This window comes from Motacilla alba, chromosome Z (genome assembly GCF_015832195.1).
Source record: "Motacilla alba alba isolate MOTALB_02 chromosome Z, Motacilla_alba_V1.0_pri, whole genome shotgun sequence".
In the NCBI taxonomy this organism is placed as follows: Eukaryota; Metazoa; Chordata; class Aves; order Passeriformes; family Motacillidae; genus Motacilla; species Motacilla alba.
The window spans coordinates 29,382,067-29,405,198 of record NC_052046.1 but is presented as its reverse complement, the minus strand read 5'-3'; the positions used below and the strand labels follow the sequence as shown (position 1 = coordinate 29,405,198).

Below are 23,132 nucleotides of genomic sequence, written 5' to 3'. Positions count from 1 at the left end.
AAGTACCATGAAGCTAGTCAGGGGTTCTTGACCCCATGGCATCCCTATGCATCACAAACAACAATCAACCAAAGCATCTGGCAGCTCATCAGTATTGGAACACCACAGGAAGGCTATCCTTATGTTCCAAATTTCAGGTTTAACAGTAATAGCTGTCAGTAAGCTTGCCCAGAATCCTGTGGAACATAGTAGTGCACAGCCATAACACTTGGGGCTAGGCAAGCATTTCACAGATTGAAGATTATGAAATGATGACCTAGGTGTTTTCATGTATTCACCAATTTACATGGCCCTTTCTGTTTCCTAGCCAAGTCACCATGATCTACTAACATTGTTTAAAACAGAGTAAGACTTTTCCCAGAGCTTGTGTTTATGCGTGAGTTAAAAAGATCTCAGTCTAACAAGCAAATGTTAAAGGAGGATCAGTGACACATGAAGCAATTATGTTTCTTTCTTGGAAAATGTACCAGTGCTTGCACTTAAGCCTGAATAGTGTCTCCATCCACATACTTTGTCAATACCTGCTCTTTTCAAACAACCTTCCCCTCCTTTATTTTGTGAGCCTCAACAGAATCAGAGCTCAGGACATACACTACTAAAAGAATAAAGCACTGGCCAACTTGCAGACTTGAGGACAGGCTCATACTCCACTTAAGTGTAATTTACATGATACAGTTCATGGTTTTACAAGAAAAAGAAGGATTTTTCATTCCATACTTTCCTGTATAGACGTACCAAGATCAAATATTTAAACAAGTGTTTGGAAGTACGACCTTTGTACAAAAAAAATCAGACTGACATTGAGACCACCATAATCATAAACCAGTATCAGAATTAGTACCAGTCCTAAACCACTCTAGCCAAAAAAGTATCAAAACCAGACAGTCCTCAAATACCCAGCTACGGGGCATTTGGTTGTTTGGCAAACAACCAAAACCAACCAAACAAAAAACCCCAAACAACAACAACAACAACAAAAAGCCAACACCTTTATGCTGAAATGCAGTTGCAGATGTTGCTTTAATACAAAAGATAGAAATACTGTAATTTTGGTGCTTTAAAGCACTTCCATGGCGAAGTCCCAGAGCACGCCCGTGCTCCCTTACTGGAGGTACACACAGTGGCTGGAGTATTAACTCATCACGTTGACTATCAGCTGACTGGTGGAATACACATTATCCATTTCTGATACAAGCAATTTTTATGGATCATCCAGTATTGAAGATGTCTTTCTGCATTGCAACATGTGCTGTGTACTGTATCCTTTTCCTTCCCACTGGAAAGGATTAACCAGGTATATTTACCACCTGTATTTGGTTGCTGACACTGACAGTAACTGATGAGGTCTGCTGGTAAAGATGTGGACAGAACAGTTTAGTCAGTGTACTGGCTCTACCACAACAGATCCACTGGAAACAAATAAGATGTTCATTGCTAACACTTTTCTCCCTTTAAAGCACATTGTTGTTTGCCGGCATTTTTGTCAGGTCATCAAGTAGTTACCTCTACCCCAGCTGCTCATGCAATTTGTCTCAGAAAAGCTGGTATATCCAAATAAGCACACAGGCAAGCTTATGCATAGGACAATATCTGTAAGAACTTATATTAAACTTTGCACTTGATCCCCTACAATGATCCTTACAGCAAGAACTAAAACCATTGAATTACCATAAAAGGAAGTATTTCCTTCTGTACATTATTTTTATTATTTACATAATACAATATAGCATAGATGCTGGGTAGCTTATGTGCAATACATAAATATGAACTATCTGTACATGTTTGCATACCTAATAACTCAGAAGAACAAAGTTAGAAGAGAAAACCTGATGCTTTTAATAGTGAAGTAAAAACCAAGACTGAACACTGGCAACAAAAATCAGGTAGGAGTAGTGTCTTGTGTATGTATGTAACTATTTACAGATGAGAACAGGCATTACCACAACACTAGTCTAAACCATATTTGTTTATATAAAAAACACAATTTTCATACATCACAAAAACCCCTTCCATTATAACACAGAAGTGATATATATTACCAGACAAGCATCAGTGAAGAATACTGCCTTTTCTAGAGTTGTTATTGTACAATGCCGTAGATAACGCAGCCCATGCAATACACCCAAGAACACTACAGTCCTATACCCAAGTACAATTAAAAATTATAAAGCAGCCCTCCAAGAGTGGTTCCAGCTACCATTAAAGTCTACAGCAGCCATGTTAGGTATGGTTTTCCATGCAGAACGGTGCAACTGTTATATTTAAAACTAGAAAAATTAATTCCTAATATTCTTTTGAACTTGGAACACACAGAACATAAGTAGTACATGAATAATAAACTGCTCTAGTATTTCAGCAACTTATTCAGACCCGTGTTGCTTGACAGAGATGCTGTGATATGTCTAGAAACATTTGTAACTGTGTTTTGAAAACCAATCTCACAATATTGTGCTACACAACATTTTTAGCTAGGCAAGGAAAAGCGGACAACTGTTGCAGGCCTGTTCTTAAGCTCCTAACAGGACACTTCCTTTGGGAACTTTTTTTCAAGATTCTAAAGTTAATGTAATCTTTTACAAAACAATTTTCTTCTCATATTTATCTGATTTTTTCCATTTTTCTCAGTGCAGTTGTTGAATGACTTAAATATGGCAAAGATGCTCATCTTACTGTGATGGTAGACCCCTCTACATACAGCTTGCATTCTGCTGGAAAACTAAAATGGAAGTGTGGCAACTAAAAGTAGAATGAGATTTTAAATTATAGTAGACTGCCAACTATTATGATGTATCCTTCTCCAAAACAGGCATATAACATTAGCCGAACATTAAATACCTCATGCACATCTGAAAAGGCAGAGCTGCTGCACACATGCAGATTGCATACATCTGTTTGGCACATGTGAACTAGAGTCTGTCCTCTGTGCATGTGTATACCTGTGCAGGTTTCTGAACATCCGTCTATTCTGGGGAGGGCATATACATTTTCAAGGGCTGTATCTATCCAATTCTGCCTGTAACAAACACCCAAACATTTGAAGTATCATTTAGACAGACAGGACTAGAAGTAAAACTTTCAAAACAAAGGAAAATGACCATGCACCTGCTCTTTTCATGGTTTTTAGGATGCATTGAAAAAAAAAGCCCCACAAAAAGTCAGTCAGTCTTTTCACAAGCACATTAATTTATATTCTCTGAATTTTTTCAGCCACCACAACTGGGTTCTCTTTTCTGATTTTTGCTGCAGCTTCTGCTTTGTAATCATAGGGGCAGTTATGCTTGTCAGAATAACGGTGAAGTCCACAAAATAGGTTTCCACATCGGCAGTCAAATCCTGTACACAGAAAAAGAAGAAACATTATGAGGAATTAAGTTTTTAATTATGGTGTTATTTAAAGGTGCAGTCACTAGAAAGGGGATATATTTGTCTACTATGACATACAGAGTAAGAAAAAAAAATGGACTTACTAAGTTGTGTGAATTGTGAAAAAGCTGATAAATGTAATAGAAGACAAATTTTGTCAAGTTTAATCTAGCAAGAGGTAGCTAATCACACAAATTTGTTTAAAATTGACAGTATTTTCATACCTGTAAGGCCAACCTTCTTCCTGCACATGAAACACCTGTTCTTCTTTGGTTTTGGCAGTTCAGCAGCTTTATCCTCATTCTCTGAAGTACCAGGCTGAGAAACTGATGGGCTTGGTTGAGTAACAACTGTTAAAAGCACACAAAGGAAATAAGGGTTAAATTTGCTTTTGTTGACTTCATGAGGTATCCAATAGTATGCATACATTAAGGATTAATTCAACCACTAAGACCCTGACATCTGTTGCCTACAGTACTACATTGACTAGTCTAAAAACATAAATCAGAAATAAGGATTTTTATCCATCCCTTCCAACTCTACTTAAGACACTCAGATTTTTCCCCACATTTCAACCAGCTAGAAAATATATGGCACTTACTCTACATATCTATACAGGCTTGAAAAGCATGAAATTCCATGCATGAAAATCCATGAAATTCCTTGAAATTCCATGTACACATTTTATATTTAAATAAATCATATGATCAAGTAACACTTAATATAAAACAGTAACTACTGTCACAGCTAAAGTTGCTGAACACAGGTACCTGTGTAGATAATATAACCAACAGGAACATATTTTAGAAAAAAAAAAAAAAAAAGAAATTCAGTAATGTGTTCCTGCTATAGTACTGGGTAGTTTTGCCACTTCTGCAGTGAAGTCAGGTATTTAAAGCAGATCACCAAGACAGGAGCTAGGAAGCTGTTAATTCTGTGACAGATCCAGAACACAGCTACAAATACACAGTTCTAAAGAGCACTGATTTAAATAACAAAGTGCAGATTTGCATGGCATATATGCATTTTTTATAATTTTATTCAGTTTCGGTGTTCAAGCAGGTATAGCCAAAATAAATACTTCCTCAATTGCCTCTTTAGACATCTTTAGCACATCTTTAGACATGGCTGTTTTATTTAAAAAAGTGTTTTATCTCAAACTTGTAATTTTTTTAAATTGATATCATCTTCATATCCAAAACTGGAACTAAGGAAAGCTGAGAGATGCATGTGTACATAACTGTAATACCTGCTCTTGGTACAACTTTGCTGAACACTCTCAGAGTGTGATAACATCTATCATAACGTCTACTAACTACAAAATGTATTTCATATTAAATGGAGTACATAGGCCTCAAGGATGTATTTGCAATCAACTCCATACAAATATGGTTTGTTAGACGAGATTATTTCGAATAGTACTTGCTTTTTAAAATTGTGTTTGCATTGTCACAGAAAACTTCACAATTCACAATGTACAAGAAAGGCCCCAAGCAAGACTTCATAATCTAAATCAGACTCATAAGCAACAAACTCTCAGAAGCAACAGGGAAACTTCAGTGATCATCACCAAGAAATTTCATGCAGTAGAACAAATAACTGCTAATATTTTTTTATACTCTACATCATAGCAACAGTCCTAATGAACAACAAAGGTCATTTACAACCTGGGTTTTTTTTTGTCACATTGCGGATATTTTATAACTTTTTTTTCTTTTGTGAAAACAATTTGTTTTGATTAAGATTTTCTAGATGAACAAATATGACACTCTGAACTTGTCTTTAAATCCTACGAAAATCAGTGTAGAGTACCAGTTTGTCTACTAGATATCCTGTGACCTAAAAACTGGCCTAACAGCCAGCAATATCACAAACCGAGTGTACCTGTTAGACGTTATGCACCTTGGCTAAGAGCTGTCAGCTATGGCCTTAAAAAAATACTAAGACTGAACACCTCTCCAAAAGTATAGTCAAATCCCTTTTTTAAAGATTTGTTATACTGCTGGTTTGTTTCAAAATGAAATGTTAATTGTAAGCCAAAACAGATGAATAAGAGGAACCAGAAACACACACATTGCAATTTGGTGTGTAGTTAGTTAATGGAAACCTTCATCTATGTCAGAAGTAATTTAAAATTCTGAGCCCTGGGAACATGCATGCTGTTTCAATCACATGCTAAAGAAAATATAGAGGGGGGCAAATCAACAGTGATATAAAGTCACTCATAACATACACTAAGAGAAAATGAAAATGAGAAGAGAACCATTTATATCACTGCCTAACACATGTCAATAAGAAAGAAAAAATGAAAACTTCCCAGGAATTACCAAGGCAAAAAAGACAGCTTAGTAGATCACTCCACCACAAAACAAAGCCTCTGAGACAAATTTATCTAGGGAAAATGTTACCAATTACTACAAGCATACTTCCATCTTTGCATCAAGAAACTGCAACAATGGCAGCCCACAATGTGTAAAGTGATGAAAGTGATTCTAAGAAACTGCAGCAGCGCATTCCCTGAAAGGGCTCCTGAACGGGATCCTTCCCCCACAACTAAAACATCTTCCAAGGAGGAAAAGCAGTACACAATATGAAGTAATGGTGACTAAAATGTACCAAGAGGGGACATAGCTCCCTAAATCCAAACTAAACGGTTCCATTTATTACTCTCCAAGAATAAAGGATTCTGCTATTATTTTACGCCAGCAGACTTTAGTCTGATTGGCTTTATGATGTTAAATGTTCATAAATGTGCTTCTGAGTAATGGCGTGGACAAAAAAGCTGCCTGCCCTGTCCCCTAAAGCTCAGAATAAAATTCCTTTTTCATCAACCTGCAGATGAAAAATATTGAAAACTGCAGTTGTTCTGCCATGACATCAGGAGCCTATCTAAATCAAAATACTGTTCTTACAGTTGTTTGTCACAAAAGGCTTCCTTTAACACAAAAGACAAATCCACCTGGGCAAGTACAATTCCAGCCCCCCAGATATTAACTTAAATTCATGCCAGAAATCACAGTGTTAATCAAAGTGCTCTAAATGATTTATACATCACCATAGAACAGGTAGCTGAAAAAGTGCCAAAAGCTGTAAAATAGTGGTTACTGGTACCTGTTGACCTGCTTCCTCAGTAACAATGTTCAGATGAAGCAAACTCCTCACCACTAAAACTTCTCACCACTGTCAAAGAGCTCTTACTGGCATGCATGCACTTTTTCATCCTGATTTCCAAACTGGAGAAACATGCAACTGAAGGATGGACTATGTGGTGGATAAGGAATTGACTGGATGGACACAGCCAGCGAGGTGTGGTCAGTGGCTCTATGTCTACATGGAGACTGGTGATGAGTGGCGTCCCTCAGGGCTCTGTCTTGGGAACCTTGCTCTTGAATATCTTAATCAGTTACACACACAGGGACTAAGTGCATCCTCAGCATGAAGGAGGGGATGCCAGACAGGGAGATCTGGACAAACTTGAGAAATGGGCTCAAGACCTGCCCATCTACTCTGCTACCGTAGACCTCATCTGGAGTGCTGAATCCAACTCTGGGGTCCTCAGCACAGGAGAGATGGAAATCTGCTGGGTTAACACCAGAGGAGGGCCACAAAGATGATCAGGAGGCTGAAGCACCTCTCCTATGAAGCCAAGCTGAGAGAGACGGGGTTGCTCAGCATGGAGATGACAAGGCTCTAGGAATACCTTACTGAAACCTTTCCAAGCTTAGAGGGCTTATAAAACAAAGGGATAGATTTATACCTCAGTAGATAGTGATAGGACAAGGGGAAACACTTATGAATTACAAGACAGATATGCATTAGATATTAGCCAGAAATTATTTACTCCAAGAGTATTGATGCACAGGAACAGAGGGCTTGGAACTAGATGATCTATAAAGCCCTTTCCAAGCCCTTTCTACAGTTCTGTGTAGCTGCCTCCATCACCTTGGTCATGTCCAAGGTGACCTCCTGTCTCTGGCTCAAGACCTGCAAAGATTTACTTCACTTGAATTTTGCCAGATCAGTTCTCCTAGTACAATGCCCAAAACTTTAGGGACAACTGATTTTCAGAACTGGGTAGGCTTCTATTAACACTGTTTTGGTCTTAAATGATTGCCTGCAGGCACTATAAATATGCATTACCATCATGGCCAATGATAGCTATTATCCTAGCAAATTAATGATAAAGACTAACCTAATACTATACTGGACGTGGCCACCTGAAAAAGTCTACACAAATGCAGGCATTTCATCACAAATTTTGGAAAATTTCCTTCAAATGTAGCCTAAAGATAAGACACATCCTTACAAGAGGATCAGCAAGGCCACTGATGGAACCAGTCAGCCACAGGACAAAGTATAACAGCTACTCAATCTACATGCAAAAATGTTCTACGAACTGAAAAATAAAGTTCCTTTAAGACTCATGGGAGTGTCACTTGAAATTAAAAGCCTCTCTAAGAAAAGAACGTTCAAAGCTGTCAGTAGTTTTCTTATTTATAAAACAGTATGGCTACTTAAAAAAAAAAAAAAGCATGCATCAGTATTACAGAGCTTTCACTCTGAAAAGGAATTAATCCAATATACCAGTTGAAGAATTCACGCTTAAAATCAATCAGTACTATTTCCTAACATTCTCCATAGCTAAAGTGACCAGAAAGGGATACAGAGAAGGGATACAGAAAAGTAACAGAGAAAAGTTTTTAAAAGCTTCTCTGACTGAAAAAAAATTCACCAAAATAAAATCTAAACACCTTAAACTTAAAGGATAACAGTGGCACAAATTCTTGAAAGAGCAAGGAAGGAAATTGATTCAAGGACCGTGACTTGATGAAGCGAACTGCTAACTCCTGCCATTGAAGAAACAGAAAAAAAACAAAACAAGAGAGAGAAAAGGTCAAGTCAGAAGTTATCCAAAATACATTAGATGCATTTCTGCAGTTCTGGAGCTGAAACAGTAGCAGGAGTAGTAGAAGTAGTAGACACAATACAATCCTTATACTGCATATTAGCACAACTGTCCTGGTTTCAGCTGGGATAGTTATATTATTCTCAGTTGCTGGTACAGTGCTGCATTTTGGATTCAGTATAAGAATACTGATAATATTACTAGTGCTAAATAATAAAACTAGTGTTTTAAATATTGCTAAATAGTGCTTTTACTTTAAAACAAGGGCTTCTCAGTTTCATGTGCTCTGCAAGCAAACAGGTGCACAAAAAAGCCAAGAGGGAGAATCACTGGGACAGCTGACCTGAACGAACTAGCCAAAGGAACAGCCCACACAACAGAACACACTTCCAAATGTATAAAGGGGGGGGGGGGGGGGGGGGGGTGTTGACTGGGAGCTGCCCATCACTGCTGGGGAATGAACTGGGAATCAGTCAGCAGGTGGCTGACCAAATGTAGCATGCATCACTTGTGAAGTCTATGGAGTTTATTCCTCCTTCTCCTCTTTTCATTACAATTATATTGTTATTACCATTAGCATTGCTTGTCTTACTTCACTTTAATTGTTAAGCTGCTTTTATCTTAACCCATGGGGTTTAGTTTTTTCCTCCACAACTGTCCTCAGCACCGGGGAGCAAGAACTGAGTGAGTGGCTGCATAGCACTTAGCTGTCAGCTGGGGTTCATCTAAGACAATAAAATGCTTGTACATAAAATTTTAGTGGAAGGATGGGCTGTACCTATTATGATTTATTGAACTTTTGCTCGGGAACTACAACTTCTAGGCCAACCTATGTGCTTGTGATGAAAGACTGCAGAACAAACCTCCATTATGTTTAGTTTCATGTTGAAGAGTGGGAATATAAATGTTCTGCAGCATGCCACTCACTTTCTGCATGCCTAATTCTAACTCTTCTATTTGCGTATTAAATACCTTAAATTAATATGCCCCATTAATAAAACATACAGATTCCCCAGTTTCAGTATCACACAGAAACACAGTTTAATTTGGTTATCATAAAGACTTGATGTGCATGGTGTATCACTATTAGAATAATAATAGTGTGCTATCACCAACACGCACAGCACCAGCAGTTAGGTCTTCAGCACTTTTCTATGCAGTGGACAGCTTCAGCACTTACAAGAGACTTAATTTCTGAAATTTTTCAATCAGGAGTGTTTACCAAAGCTACAGCAGGCATGGGAAACATGAAGACAAGCTAATTATTTCAAACACAATACAGAATTATCATATCAGACAATGTTACTAATACAATGGAACTGTTTACAACAAGCAACATGGTGAAACTACTACAGCCTTGTGCAAAAACAAACCAGGACAAACATGGCACTCATTACAACCAGCTTTAAGGAACATCATGTATTTACATATTTACATCTTGATCTTACCAGATATCATAAACTACCTTACTTACATCTTAATCACAATATTACCTGCAACACACTGGCTCTACCTACAGCATAGCAAGGGTAATCCGTTACAGGGTCTCTCAACCTGAATGCCCAACAGCTGCAAAATAGCTCTAACCCTAACAGCTTGATAGAAAGCAAAGAGACATGCCAACCACAATCACCTGCTGCTGCTGAATGAAAGGATAAGTTACAGCATGGATGGAAGTTAACAGTATTTGGGTATTTTTAAAATATGTAACTTTGACAATAAAATATTTACACAATACAATAAAATCAATTTCTGGTTTACTTTTTTATAAGCCATACTACTTGCATATAACACTACTCCCTAAATCAAAGCATTAATGCATTAAAAAACGCAATCCAACAAAACACCCTCCAAATAAGAACAAAAAAAAAAACAAACAACCACAAAAAGTACTACACCCTTGACCCAGTGCTGATACTGTGTCTGGAAACACTGACAGACCTGACTAGAGCATGATCATTTAAGCAAAGTAATCACCTACAAAAGTCCAAGAAAATGCTAAAAATATGCTGTGCATTAAAATAATATGACTGTTGAAATAAACTTGTTTTTAAAACCATTTATTTTCAGTGGTGTATTGGTTTTGCATGGCCTGGTTTTGGTAGTGCAAGGCTGAAGATGGTTGAAGCTTCTTCTGTGTCTGGCAGAGCCAATTCCTGGTAGCTCTAAAGTGTGATGTGCCGCTTTCTGGCCAATCAGAAATGGTGGTAACACCTCTGTGGTAACATATTTAAGTAGAAAGAAAAACAGAAGTTGTTGCATAGCATCAGCTGTAATCTCATGTGAGAAGAACAACTCTGCAGACATCAAGACACAGGAGGTCTTCCAGGCATTGGAGCTGAGATTCCCCTGCAGCCCGTGGTGCGGACTATGGTGAAGCAGCTGTGCCCCTGCAGCCGTGGAGGTCCAGCAGGATGCAGAGATCCACCTGCAGCCCAGGGAGGAGCCCCACACCAGAGCAGAGGGATGCCTGAAGGGAGGCTGTGACCCCATGGGAGACCTGTGGAGAGAGGAGCTCTGCTCCCAGGCTGGAGCAGCCTGTCCTTGAAAGACTGCACCCCATGGAAAAGTGACCCACCCTGCAGAAGTTTGAGAGGTGCCATTGCCCATGGGATAGACTCATATTGCAGCAGTTCTCAGGGACCTGCTGCTCGTGACGTACACTCATGTTGGAGAAATTCATAGAGAGCTCTCTTCAGTGGGAGGGACCCCACAGTGGAGTAAGAGAATGACTCCTCTCCCTAAGCAGGAGGAGCTTGAGGTGATGAACTGACCACAGTCCTGGCTCCTGGCACCACTGGGGTAGGAGGCACAGAGGATGTGGGGGGTATGTAAAGAGGGGGTGGGGGGGAAGGTGTTTTTAAGGCCTGTTTTTACTTCTCATTATCCTGCTCTGATCTTGTTAATGATCAACTCCATACCTCGAATTCAAGTCTGTTTTGCCCATGACAGGTGTTTGGGGAGGGATCTCTCCCCATCCTTATCTCAACCCATTAACCCTTCATTTTATTTCCTCTCCCCTGTCCAGATGTGGAGGGGAGTGAGAGGCTTTGATGGGTGCCTGGCATCCAGTCAAGATTCAGAGCACTTCAACAAGTTACAAGAAAACAATTATGTGAGTTAAAACAGAGTTACATCCACCATGCCTTTCTTCAGATGTTAAGGTACAATTGTCTTAGCACCAGGTTTGCTCTGAAGGTGAATCTAGGTTGCAACCTCAACCTGAGCAAAGAAAAAACAAAAAATCCCAACAAAACCAAGAGAAACAAGCTTGTAAAACTTCATAGTTTATTTTTTTTCTCAACTTCTCCACTTTCTAGTCAGTTGTTTCAATTCCAAAAGCAAAAAAGTATAATTTTATGCTACAAGACTGCAAAAAATTAGTTTACCAGATGTAATCCTTCTTTTAAACTTACTGATATGTAAGGGAAGTATATAAAATTTCTTTTGCTAATGAACATCTGGCAGAAGAGAATGTGATTTCATACTGTTGAAGATACAGTTCATGATCTAATACCCTCTGGTTATGAAATTGTCCCTAGTGTCAGCTTATGCTTACAGCTACACAGTTATTTCATTAACAACTCCATGACTGCATTATTTTAGAGAATCAGATCTCAAAGAAAGTATTAACTTTTGTTGCTATTAGGATGCAAACTATTTACTATTGGTCCAGTTTATCTTCAAGAGATCAACATATAATGGATGCTACTGGAAAAAAAAGGAAGATTAAAAAATCTGCCTAGTCCAGACACATAAGGAATTTTTCATAAAAAGTCTAGGCCAGTTTCTCTTGCCTGCAAGACACAGTAATGCACCACTAAATACAGCCAACACTGTTAAATTAAGATGTCCAACAAACCCTAAGAATAGTATACAAGGACATTATCTTACACTGTCTAGGATCTGTGCCAAACAATAACACTTAAAAGGCAACTTGGGCATCATAGCAGCTGAGGCTGCCTCATGAATTTACAGGTATGCTCTCTCAAGAGGTAGTTTTTTTCAAGTTTTCAAGTTTTTTCCAGAGGCATTTAAGTTCTCTGGTAGTATTTCCAACCATTTCTACACAAGCTTGTGACAGCTTTTACTGGTTTCAACGTGTGATATCTTTTACTACAATTCCTCAGTATCTTTGAGCTGCTTTGGATTTTTTCCCTCATCCTAATTAACAGTGAGTGTGCAACCTGTCATACAGCTAACCCACAACACCTGAAAACCAGGTTACACACCAACAATAATGAAAGACTTTCTTTGCAGCTGGTAAAATGACAACTAAGAAAAGTAAAACCACCTATTACTTCTGCAATACTACCATTTTATGTATTCCTGTTTCCTTCTTGACACATTCCAGATTTCAAAACGCAGCACAATGGGTTAATGAATATTGGTGCAAAGTTGAAATTACTTTTCAGTCACATAGTGAAGCCTATTCAGATGACGGTAGCTACAGAAATTTAGTAATTGTAAAAATTCCCTCTTAGTCCATACATAATGAAAAGACACAATATACTCTATAACTGTACTTTAATTAATGTCACAGAACTTTGACTTAGCATGACTTATGAAAATGGTAAAGCCCTCCGTACAAATACCGAGCAAATCAAAATCAAGCGTCAGACCAGTCTTTGTTGGCATAGATATAACTAGAAAAAAATCATTTTGATACAGTGCTTAGTAGCATCTGATGCCATTTTTATCTCTCTGACTTCAAAACTGAAGAAACAGATTTTACCTTCAGCTGAGTAAACAGATTTCCTACTACACAACAGCTTTTAGTTTTTAAAACTGCTTCAGAGCTGGTAAATTAAAAAGTGTGGACTTGTTAAAGAACAAAACAAGTGTGTTAAAGATATCCATTTGAACAAACTGGTACAAATTCAGTTGTTCACTAGTTAGGTAAAGGAAGCTGCCCTCCCTCTCTGCCTCACTCCAAGAAATAGTTTAGACAAGTTTTACTACTCCAGCTACAACTATCCAGCATGAGAATAAAACTGTTAAACGGAAAATTCACACATAGCAATTAAAGCTGTAAGTACCCTACATCCCTGAAACAATGCATTGATTATATCTACAGATTACTCAATCAGTTCAAGAACCCTAAGCAACTTCTCTTAATGTTTCTAAACCACCTATTCTCCCTTCCCCAACAGCCATACTTCACTCTAGAATGGAATTTATTAAGCACCCTTCTCCAAACACAACATGCCATTTTGACTGCCATGAACCAGCTGGAATTTTTCTGCTAGATAACATACCGAATCCCAACAGTTCGACTTCAAAACAGAACATCTTGCCCTAATATGATTTTAGAGTGCCTCACTTTTAAAAACAAATGTTAGGGATCTATAAACACCTTCATAAGTGTCAATTCTTTTACTAACAATTAACATATATTTTAAAGCTGTTCTGGAACTAGTCCTTTTTCTTGATTTTGTGGAGACAGTACTCAAAAAGCATCCTAAACACATTTCTTAAGACTACCACCATAACAGGAGATGGCTACTCAGAAAGTAAACACACCCTGCACTGATGTTAAGATGCTGGTTATGCCCAGCATCACTCTGAGAACATACCTGGCTCAGTCTCTGTTTTCGGTGTTAATTCTTCCTCTCTTGAAATGCTCATTTCTGTCATTTGCTGTGTTACAGGCAAAGCGGCAACAGGCACGTTTCTGTTTAAGCACAGTGAAACACATAATTTGTATCAGTTTTACACTAATAATAAAAGCTTGAACTGTTCAGACTTATGAATGAACTATTTGTATAGTCACTATTGATACATTTTCCTGACCTATGCTTCTACTATCTTCAAAATACACTTCTTTATTCTATTTTAGTTTCCCAAGAAAAAAAACAGGCAAGCCGGTAAAAAATTAGTTCCATAGATAAACAAAACAAAAAACTTTCCTTTTACTGCAGCACTACAACACCAAATATCTGAATTATTTTTTAATTTAAATGGATTCATAGAGCCCTGTCAGATCCGTTTTCTTCTGCAGACACTCACTACAACAGGGCAGGATTGCTGCAGGCCTTCCAGCACATTCACAGCTCATTCAACCATCTCAGTACAACTTTAATTTTACCTTGTTTTTTCAGATGTGCTGCCAGCAGCACCTTCACAGTTGTTTAAGCTAGTGTCTGCTCTCTGTACAGATGCAGAGTCTGAGGTAGGACTGTTTGAACCACTGGTTGTTCCTATGCAACAAGAATTTGACAAGTTATGAACAAATTGCAGAAAACACATTAATCAAATAGTCTCCTATGCAGCTATGAACTCCCTGCATACAATTTTCAATGCTACAGTTTATTACTTTTTACTTAAATACACTTTTACTTCATAACCAAAATAAAGATTGCATGAGAAAATACTAACAGAAGTGGCTAAGTGGGAAAGCAAGTTATGACTGAATGCCAAGCAAACCAGAACACATTACGCAGAAATTATTTTTATCTTTACTGTGCTTTAAAGTAGTATTTTCTTTGAATATTCATTCTTTCAGTTCAGTTTTCAGAAGTTCTCCAACAAAATGTTCTAATATTCCTTGTAATCCTCTGTATATTGAATTTCTAAAGAAATATAGAAACCCCCAACAATTCCCCACACCCTTACCCATTGGGCTGATTCTACCACTATTCTGCTGTCGCTGAAGATGTTCTTTGTAGCAAACTGAACACATCCCATTTGTCCTAGGATTTCCATAAAATCCACATCCTGTACTACACAGCATAGGCCCTGGGGTCTGGTTTGTCTCCTGAGTCATCTCGATGCTGTAAATAAAATAAAAAAAAAAACTGCATTAGAAGCTGGCATGTCACCAAAATCAATTACAGGGTTAAAAGTATAAAGAATTAAAAGAATTTTAAGTATGTCTGCTCACCCTGCCTCACCAAGTGATATCACCATTCTTAAAGTGGGTTATATGAACATTAATATACCATTCAAGACCACAATTTATTGCTAAGTAACATCATTACGAACCTTTAAGACAAGACAAAGTGTCATCATACTAATACTGAGAAATAATATACTTGCTGAGCACTGAACTGTACGCGCAGGGTAATTTAATTTGATAGCCAAAAAAAAACCTCCCTAAGTACCAGCTTCTGAGCATACCCCCAAAACAGTTCTGGCAAATAATATTTTTCTGGACTCCAACAGAGCCAAGAACCTCCAGCCAAAAAAAGCCCTATTTTTCAGCACTGATTTCACATAATTTTGAGACTAATTTCACAATTACTCTCACATCAATCTTCCAAGGGAGATGATAATAACAACTCCAAACTATTGAGTATGTTCTGTTACACAGCTTACACATTTACAGAAGAAAAAAATCCCCTCTCTAATCAGGTTGTGTTAAGACTTCTAAGCCCCCTAGAGCCAGTCAGTGCTAAGCATGTTAGAAATAATGTCTTCACCTTCACTGCCTGCTAACCTCTGAAAAGCAAGGTTAGAAGAAAACAACATAGCAACCAAATCCAAGACTGGAACATAGTAACCATGCATTTGCTACAAATTGAAGACATGTAACAATATTCAACTAAAATTTAAATTTAGTAGAAGCTGTGCATACGGCATCTGAAGACTTTTAGCATAAACTCTGGATTGCTGTTTTCCTATTCAGAAACTGTCACAGTAAGAGATATTTGACAGGTGAGACTTGCTAGAAGTCAAAAATGCCAGAAGTAAATTTGTTACAGTGTAAAGAAAAATGCTTCCAATTAAGAGAGCTCACACAGCAAGTAGTAAACTTACGTTTCCCCAGTACAAGTGCAACTGCCACGTGCCTTTAGCTAAACTAAACTTCTGGGATGACAGTAAGCAAAACCAGGAGACAGTAAACAAGCAAAATTCATCCTGTCAGCTCGTGGTCACAGGACCTAATTTTCCAGGTATATATAGCTGTACCATTTATAGCTTTATAACACCTTGTGGGTATAAATAGCATGCTTTCTGGCTACAACACGACTTCACACTTTATCTGATACAGTTTTACAGCCAAACACACCAGTCAAAGGAGCTAGAAAAAAGTCTGACCCACCTAGAGGAAATCTAAAAGAATCATGTCATCTTTGACAAGACACAGAACTATGTCCACATAACATAAAAAAAAGACTACTTCTGCCCTTTTGTTACTAGCCAGACAAGATAAAAATGCTATCAAACACACTGCCAACATCAAATGACCCGCTTAATTTCCAAGTTAATGCCCTAGAATTTCACCACTTACTAAATGCTGCTTTAGATGCCAACTCTAATATTCCAGCACAAACTAGAAACTCAGCAGCTCCTCTGGTCTGCAGAGTCTTCCACTACTTGAAATACATGTCCCTAACGGAACGATCAAGTCGCTGCTACCCCACGCTGAACAAGTCGTGCTTTTCCAGGCTCTGGGAGACGGCCGGCGTTTCATCCACGTTCATTTTCAAGGCGCCTACCGACAATGGGAACCCCGCTAGGGCTGACGCACCCCGACCGACCCCTCACCGCAGCTCCGGGCCGGGGCACTGCCCGCCCGGCGGTGCCGGTGCCGCGGGTCGGTCACATGGGCGGACGAGCGCCTGCGCTTCCGCCTGTCAGGCGACGGCGTGACGGGCCCGGGCCGCCCGGCCGCCCGCTGAAGTCAGTCCCTATTTATATCTCCCTCAGGCCGCCGGCTCCGGCGGGAGGAGGCGCCGGCGAAATCAAACTGCCCTTCCCTTCCAGGGCAGAGAGAGGAGAGCGGGTGCCGACCTGCTGCCCAGAAAATGCGGCATGACCAGCCCGCCGCCTCCCGCGATCGGCGCCCTAGAGCAACCATCGCTCCACCAAGGCGCCCCGCAACCCGGGGCGGGTAGGGTTACACCCAACCGCTCCTCTTCCAGAGGAGGGAAAAAGATAATTGAAAAAGGTCTCCTTCCACCAGGACCCCAGCCGTCATCAGCCCAACTCGGAGAAAAGGAAGAGTAAATCCCGTTAGCGGCGCCGGCCGCGCACCTCAGTCACCCCTTCGGCCCCGAGGCCATGGCCGGGCTGCAGCCGTCCCGCCGGGCGATCCCACACTGGCGGCGTAACGACAAAAACGAGGGCCCCAACGCGCGCTGAAACCAGCCCCAAAACCCGGGCACTGCGTTAGCAACGGGCTCACTGACCTAAATACCGAACGGCCTCAACATCCTCTTTCCGAAGAGGGATCACGATAAACACGGGAAACGCAGGAACAAAACAAAAGGTCACTCGCGCTCGCTCACTCGCGCTCGGCAGAGCCCAGTGTCGGTACCGGGGAACCGAACCGGCACAAGACGCTCCCCTGGCGGGTGCAGTCCGTCGGCTGACTCAGACAAAGCGGGGGGCCCTGCCAAACGCCCGCAGATCCGCGCATCTAAACTGCGTCTCCCATCCCCTCCGCCTCCTCCGACACCCGGACACAAAAGACCCGCGAGACTGACGGGCTGAGGAGCGGTGCCAGCGGACGGGGGTGTCCGGCCTGGCCGCTCCTCGCAACCGCCTGAGTCACGGTTGGCGCCGCCGCCGGCAGGCCCCACGCCGCCGCCAGACACAGGAACCTCATTGTCTCGCCGCCTGCGTTGCCCCGCAGCGGCTCCGCCGAAGGCCGAACGCAACGAGGCCGCCCATGAGGAGGCCCGGGCACACCCCGCCGCGGTGAAGTCCCCGCGGAGTCGAGCCCAGCCTGCCACCCCTCACCCACCTGTTCCCGGCGGGGGCCACAAACCCCGCGGCGGGTGCCGGAGAAGGCGCCGCGGACAGCTCCGGGCGGCTGCGGGGAGAGCGGGGGTTGCGGGGGGCGCGGGGCTGGCGGCCGCGCCGCCGCCGCTTCGCTCCTTTGTTCCCGCAGCGGCAGCGGCGGCCGTGTCGGCAGCGGCGCGAGGCGGGACCCGCCGTGCGTGGAAGGCGGGCGGCGGGAAAGCGCTGGAGGCGGGCGGGTGGGGAGGGGGAAGAAGAAGACGGCGACGAGGAGGAGGAGGAGGAGGAAGAGGAGGAGGCGGAGGAGGGAGGAGCCCAGCCCGCCCGGCGGACGCGGCTCCTCCCTCTGCCCGCCCGCCGGTGCATGCGTGCTGCCGCCCCGCACTCCGCCCGTTGCCGCTCTGGGGCGGGGCGGTCCCGGTGCCGCGCCGGCCGTTCTCCCCCAAAGCCACGTCACCGAGCGCGGGAGCCCCGGGCGGGGAAGGTTCCTTGCTGCCGGAGCGCCTGTTTACCGCTAGGTGTCCGAGGGACGGAGTGCCTCAGCGCGGCACATTGCAGCATGTCGAGTCTTAGATTGCCTTTAAAATGTGATTTTCTTGGGTATTTCTTTCTTTTTATTTGACCTAAATTTGCCTACAAGATCCAGGCGTCTTGTGAGATGGAAAGTAAAAATGCAGGAGCATTGCCCCGAAAGGGAAGAGAACGTCCAATTTAAATTGCTGATTATAAATTTAATTGCCAGTTGTCTGATAACAGTTCTTTCACTGCTCTGAAGAGCAGAGCACCACAGAACAGAAAGAATAAGGAAATAACTACTCATTTTACTTAACCCAAACAGAATCTTATCCTCTAAGAGGTTAGTACCTTCAAAAATACTGTGAGATTCACAAAAAAACTGCCTTGGAGACCTTTTCTAACTTGTGATGTTGGAATGTCAGGGACCCATAAAAGGAGGACACCCTGAGGGTAACCCTACGATTTTATCACAAGGCGCAATAGAATATGAGCATCCTTAGAAGCCACAGCTTCAAAAGACAATGATTTTGGACGTCCTGTTGTTTGCTTAGCAGCATCACAAGCAAGCTGCCTTCTGAGGAAATGGGTGACTGGTTCGAGGGACACGCTTTTAAGGAAGTCTTCTCTGATGGACATACTCACTGTAGAGCAGAAACATACTGCTTCCATTGTCTTAGAACTGTTGTTTCTGGTTGCATGTTGTGAATTCTTCAAGAACGTGGTACTTAGAACTTTGCAGATGAGGCAAGCAGGAAATAAGTGGTTTGGGAATCTGAGCAGGGTTCCAGAAACTCCTTTGAAAGACTGTAAGCTCACCTTCTGATGAAGGGCATCTGCCCTCTGAAGAGACTTGAGGTGTAGCATTCCTGAAACGTTTTGGTGGAGATACATTGTTTTAGACATATATGGGGTATAGTCCAACAGAGGACAGAGTGATTATCTTTCCCACTGATTCTTCTCTGAAATACGTTAGACTACTTTATGGCATATAATTCTAGGCTTTCACCTAAGGACAGTACAAGACTGCCAGCACTTTCTCCCTGCTACTTTCTTCTGTAATGCTGACATTTGAGTATCTCACCTCCGTTGTAGGGACTAAAAGAAATGTAGTGAATGTAGAAATATAGAGGATGACTAGACTACAGGGTTTTCATGTTCTTTTTCTGTGTACTACTGAAAATATTGTGAACTTCTGTTGCAAGGTACAACAAGATAATAGTTAATTATTTTTATAATTATACATATTATAATATTAGAATTATCATTACTATTGTGTAATTTAAGGCATGCTGAGTTGTGAATCTCTGTGACTGTGGTGAATAAGTGCCTCAATGAAGCTGGCTATGTTGATCCTGGCCAGTGCTTCTCAATTTCCTCTCCTTGTTGTGCCAATGACACACCAGTCTTGTCCAGACTTATTTTAATCTTCGAGTTTATTATGCTCCCAAAAGTTGTGTCAGTTCATAGACCATTCTGCATAGTCTTTTCTTTGGGCAAATCCTCACATTCTGCTCTCATATCTCTCATTTTCAACTCTCAAGACCTCTTTTTAATGTATGATACGTTTTGTACCTTGTTTTCTGATGGTGCTTTAAATAGTTTATCATCAACCGATTATCCAGTGACTGGCTCAGCTACTAGTTTAATTTCTCTAATGACTGCATTACTTTAAAACCGAAATCAATGCGCAGAATATAATCTGTGGTTTGACAGTCTTTACTTGTGACTGGAAAACTGTATCTGACCATAGGTATTAGAGATTTCTCCAGCCAACTCTCTTGTGCAACATCATAAGGAAGAAGCCTACATGTTTGGATGTTTCTGTCTTCCAAAGCACTGCAGTTGTTTAAGATGCTTAGATGATCTAAATCAGTGGTGTCCAAAGTGGGCCCACATGAGATGACCTAATGGGGTGAAGGAAGGAAATACTAGTATTGCGGTGGTCTTCAGGGCAGTTAGGACTTGGTGAAGGGGAGATCTTGACTCTATTTCCGAAGGCTGGTTTATCATATTATGATATATATTACATTAAAAAGACCACACTATAACTATACTACAAAGAACAGAGAGAAAGAACCATCAGAAGGCGAGACAGGAATAGAAAGGAATCAATAATAAAGTTCTGTGACTCCCAGAGAGTCCGAGAGCTGCTGCCTTCTGGATTGGTCACCAAGTAGAAACATCCCACATCGACCAATCAAGAAGGCACCTGCTGCATTCCACAGTAGCAGATAACAAATTGTTTACACTTGAAGCTTCTCAGGAGAAGAAAATCCTAGCAAAGGGATTTTCATAAAATATCATTACTACATACTAGAACTTCAGTAATGTATGTATACAACTGATAAAATAAGTATATGTATGTGTGTGCTCAAAAATGCGTTACTAATAGGGATGCACAAAAAAAGTGAAGTTGTGGGAATCCTTTTATGTCACACAGAAATCTAAGTAATTGTTGTGCCCTGACAAATTTATCAGTGGATACCACTGATCTAAATTATACTAGGTTTTTGTTGTTGTTGTGGTTGTTTTGTTTTGTTGTTGTTTTTTTTTTTTAATGAAATAAGAGGATAGATTGTTTGCTTTACTTAGCCATTATCTTCCTCTCAATTATCTTCCTGAAAGTATATCTATTCTTGGTAATCCTGATTGATTTTTTTTCTTTTTCTTTTTTTTTTTCTTTTTTTTTTCCTTCCTTCCTACATTTAAATAGGAGTCAGATAGGGTCATTCAGACTGCAGGGTATTTCTGCCCAGTGTAGTACTTTATTTATGTATCTAACAATTAAAAAATTGCCTTCATTTGCCTTGTTGGGTTTCTCTGTATTTTTGAGCACCTTCTAAGCAAAGACCAAACTGTACTTGGCGTTGTGGTATGACCACAGGTCCTGATAGAGAGTCTGAAAAGTGACCAGTTCTCAGTCCTGGAGAATCAACAAATGTGTTTTAATTTTTCACAAAACACAAAAGAGATGAGTATTTGGAGATGGATGCTGTAGCTGTAGTGTTGATCGGTAAAGAGGTCTGAGAGGTGAGGTAGCAGAAAAGCTGCAACATGAAAGCAAGTGAATCTGCAGCACCTGTTTTTTCAATACAGGTGAGCAGTGTCCTTGTTCACATAATGCTCATGGTAGTGGCAACATTCTTTTGTCTGTGTACCTGTACAGAGCCTGTTAAGCTACCCAGCTCTACCTGTGGGCAGAGTGTACCTTTCTTAATACCTTTCCTTATGACTGATGTAATTGTAAATTGGGCTTTTTTGACGGTTCTAGGATGTATGTCATACAAAAGATAAATTTGTCAGGGCACAGCAATCACTTAGATTTCTGTGTGACATAAAAACATTCCTGTAACTTCACTTGGAGCAGTTTACCTTTCTATCTTTTCAATGCTTTTGAGCAAATTTGGATCTGTGGATTATAATTTGCTTACAACAGATATGTAAATATTTGGCAGGGTATTACAATAGTGGTCTATTAATGCCCTCATTAGGTCTAAGGAAGAACACCCAACCCTCCCTCCACCACCCCAAAACAACATAACTTTAACTCTCTCCTCACAGGAGTTTTCAGGACAATACTATTTTTGTTTTCAATTTCCTCAGAAAAATGTCTTATCTCCCTTCCCTGTATACCAACACTTTCATATGGTGTTCTTTGGGAACCCCATAAATATTATTGAGTCAAAATCAACCTATAGTAAATTTCCTCAGAGAATGAAAATTATGAATATGATTTGGTGGAACCATAAAAAAATTTACCTTTTTAAGCTGCGTAGATCCTTCATACAAAAGAGCCCAAGGAATTCTTATGCCTTGAAGGTAAGACTGGATCAAGAAAAGAAATAAACTTTACATTTGCTGCAATATGGAGACTCATGCAGTACTAGCAACATTGTAATGAGAGGGTTAACAGGGTGTAAAGAAGCCAAAATTATTTTATGACAAGTATGGAACATTTTAAAGGATGGAATTTTAAAGGCATAACTGAAACTTGCATATCAGGACAACAATGCTCCTCAGAACAGGAATAAGAACTGCCAGCTTCAGAAGACTAGAGCTAATATGAGGCATTATATATGTTACATTGTTATGTTATGTTATATATTATATTAATATAACTCAGAGTTACTGGTCTTTGAAAATTTGCTTCCTGTTTACATTTTTAACAGTCCCTAACTGAGCCGTAGGGATTATGCTCACTTTTCACTGAAAGGTGCCTTTTGTGGGAAAACTGATTGATAGCCCCTGATTCTAATAGTTATTTATATTATTGTATTGTTTTATAGCATTACTTAAATTGTGTATTATATGTTATTTATAGTTTTTCATGGCTATATATGGATACATAACAGTCCATGCAATTTGTTACTATAGGAAATAGTAATCATGATTTAAAAGAAGACTATTAAATACAGTTTGATTTCAAAGGAAAATAAACACATTACAAGAAATATGTTCAGATGCTTTAGATGGACATACAATTAAATAGAAGGGCAGATTTTCCATTCTGATACACCCTTTGTCTTTTTTTTTCATCTTTGCATTGAGGAGAGACTACCTTTGAGTACTGAAAGCTTAAAAGCAATTTGTTTGGACTTTGGTTTAGTTCTCAGGGGTGTCCACAAATTCATGCATGCCTGCAAAACTGAATAGAAAAGGA

At 40.4% G+C, this 23,132-nt stretch overlaps 1 protein-coding gene across 4 annotated transcripts; it reads right to left on the bottom strand.

Moving 5' to 3' along the window:
- Positions 1–1,680: 1,680 nt before the first annotated feature.
- On the bottom strand, positions 1,681–18,215 carry ZFAND5 (zinc finger AN1-type containing 5). 4 transcript variants are annotated; one of them, XM_038124738.1, is made up of 6 exons: positions 17,961–18,215; positions 14,885–15,042; positions 14,358–14,469; positions 13,846–13,943; positions 3,588–3,713; positions 1,681–3,333 (listed from the first exon to the last, which is right to left on the bottom strand). In XM_038124738.1, exons 2-6 carry the CDS (start codon positions 15,033–15,035, stop codon positions 3,185–3,187), a joined length of 636 nt encoding a protein of 211 aa, XP_037980666.1. In that variant the 5' UTR covers positions 15,036–15,042; positions 17,961–18,215; the 3' UTR covers positions 1,681–3,184. The 4 variants fall into 4 exon arrangements, with proteins under 4 accessions (XP_037980666.1, XP_037980670.1, XP_037980667.1 ...); XM_038124742.1 differs by lacking the exon at positions 17,961–18,215 and adding an exon at positions 17,404–17,927 and having other exon boundaries at positions 2,793–3,333; XM_038124739.1 differs by lacking the exon at positions 17,961–18,215 and adding an exon at positions 16,503–17,362 and having other exon boundaries at positions 2,793–3,333.
- Between the last annotated feature and the right edge of the window lie 4,917 nt (positions 18,216–23,132).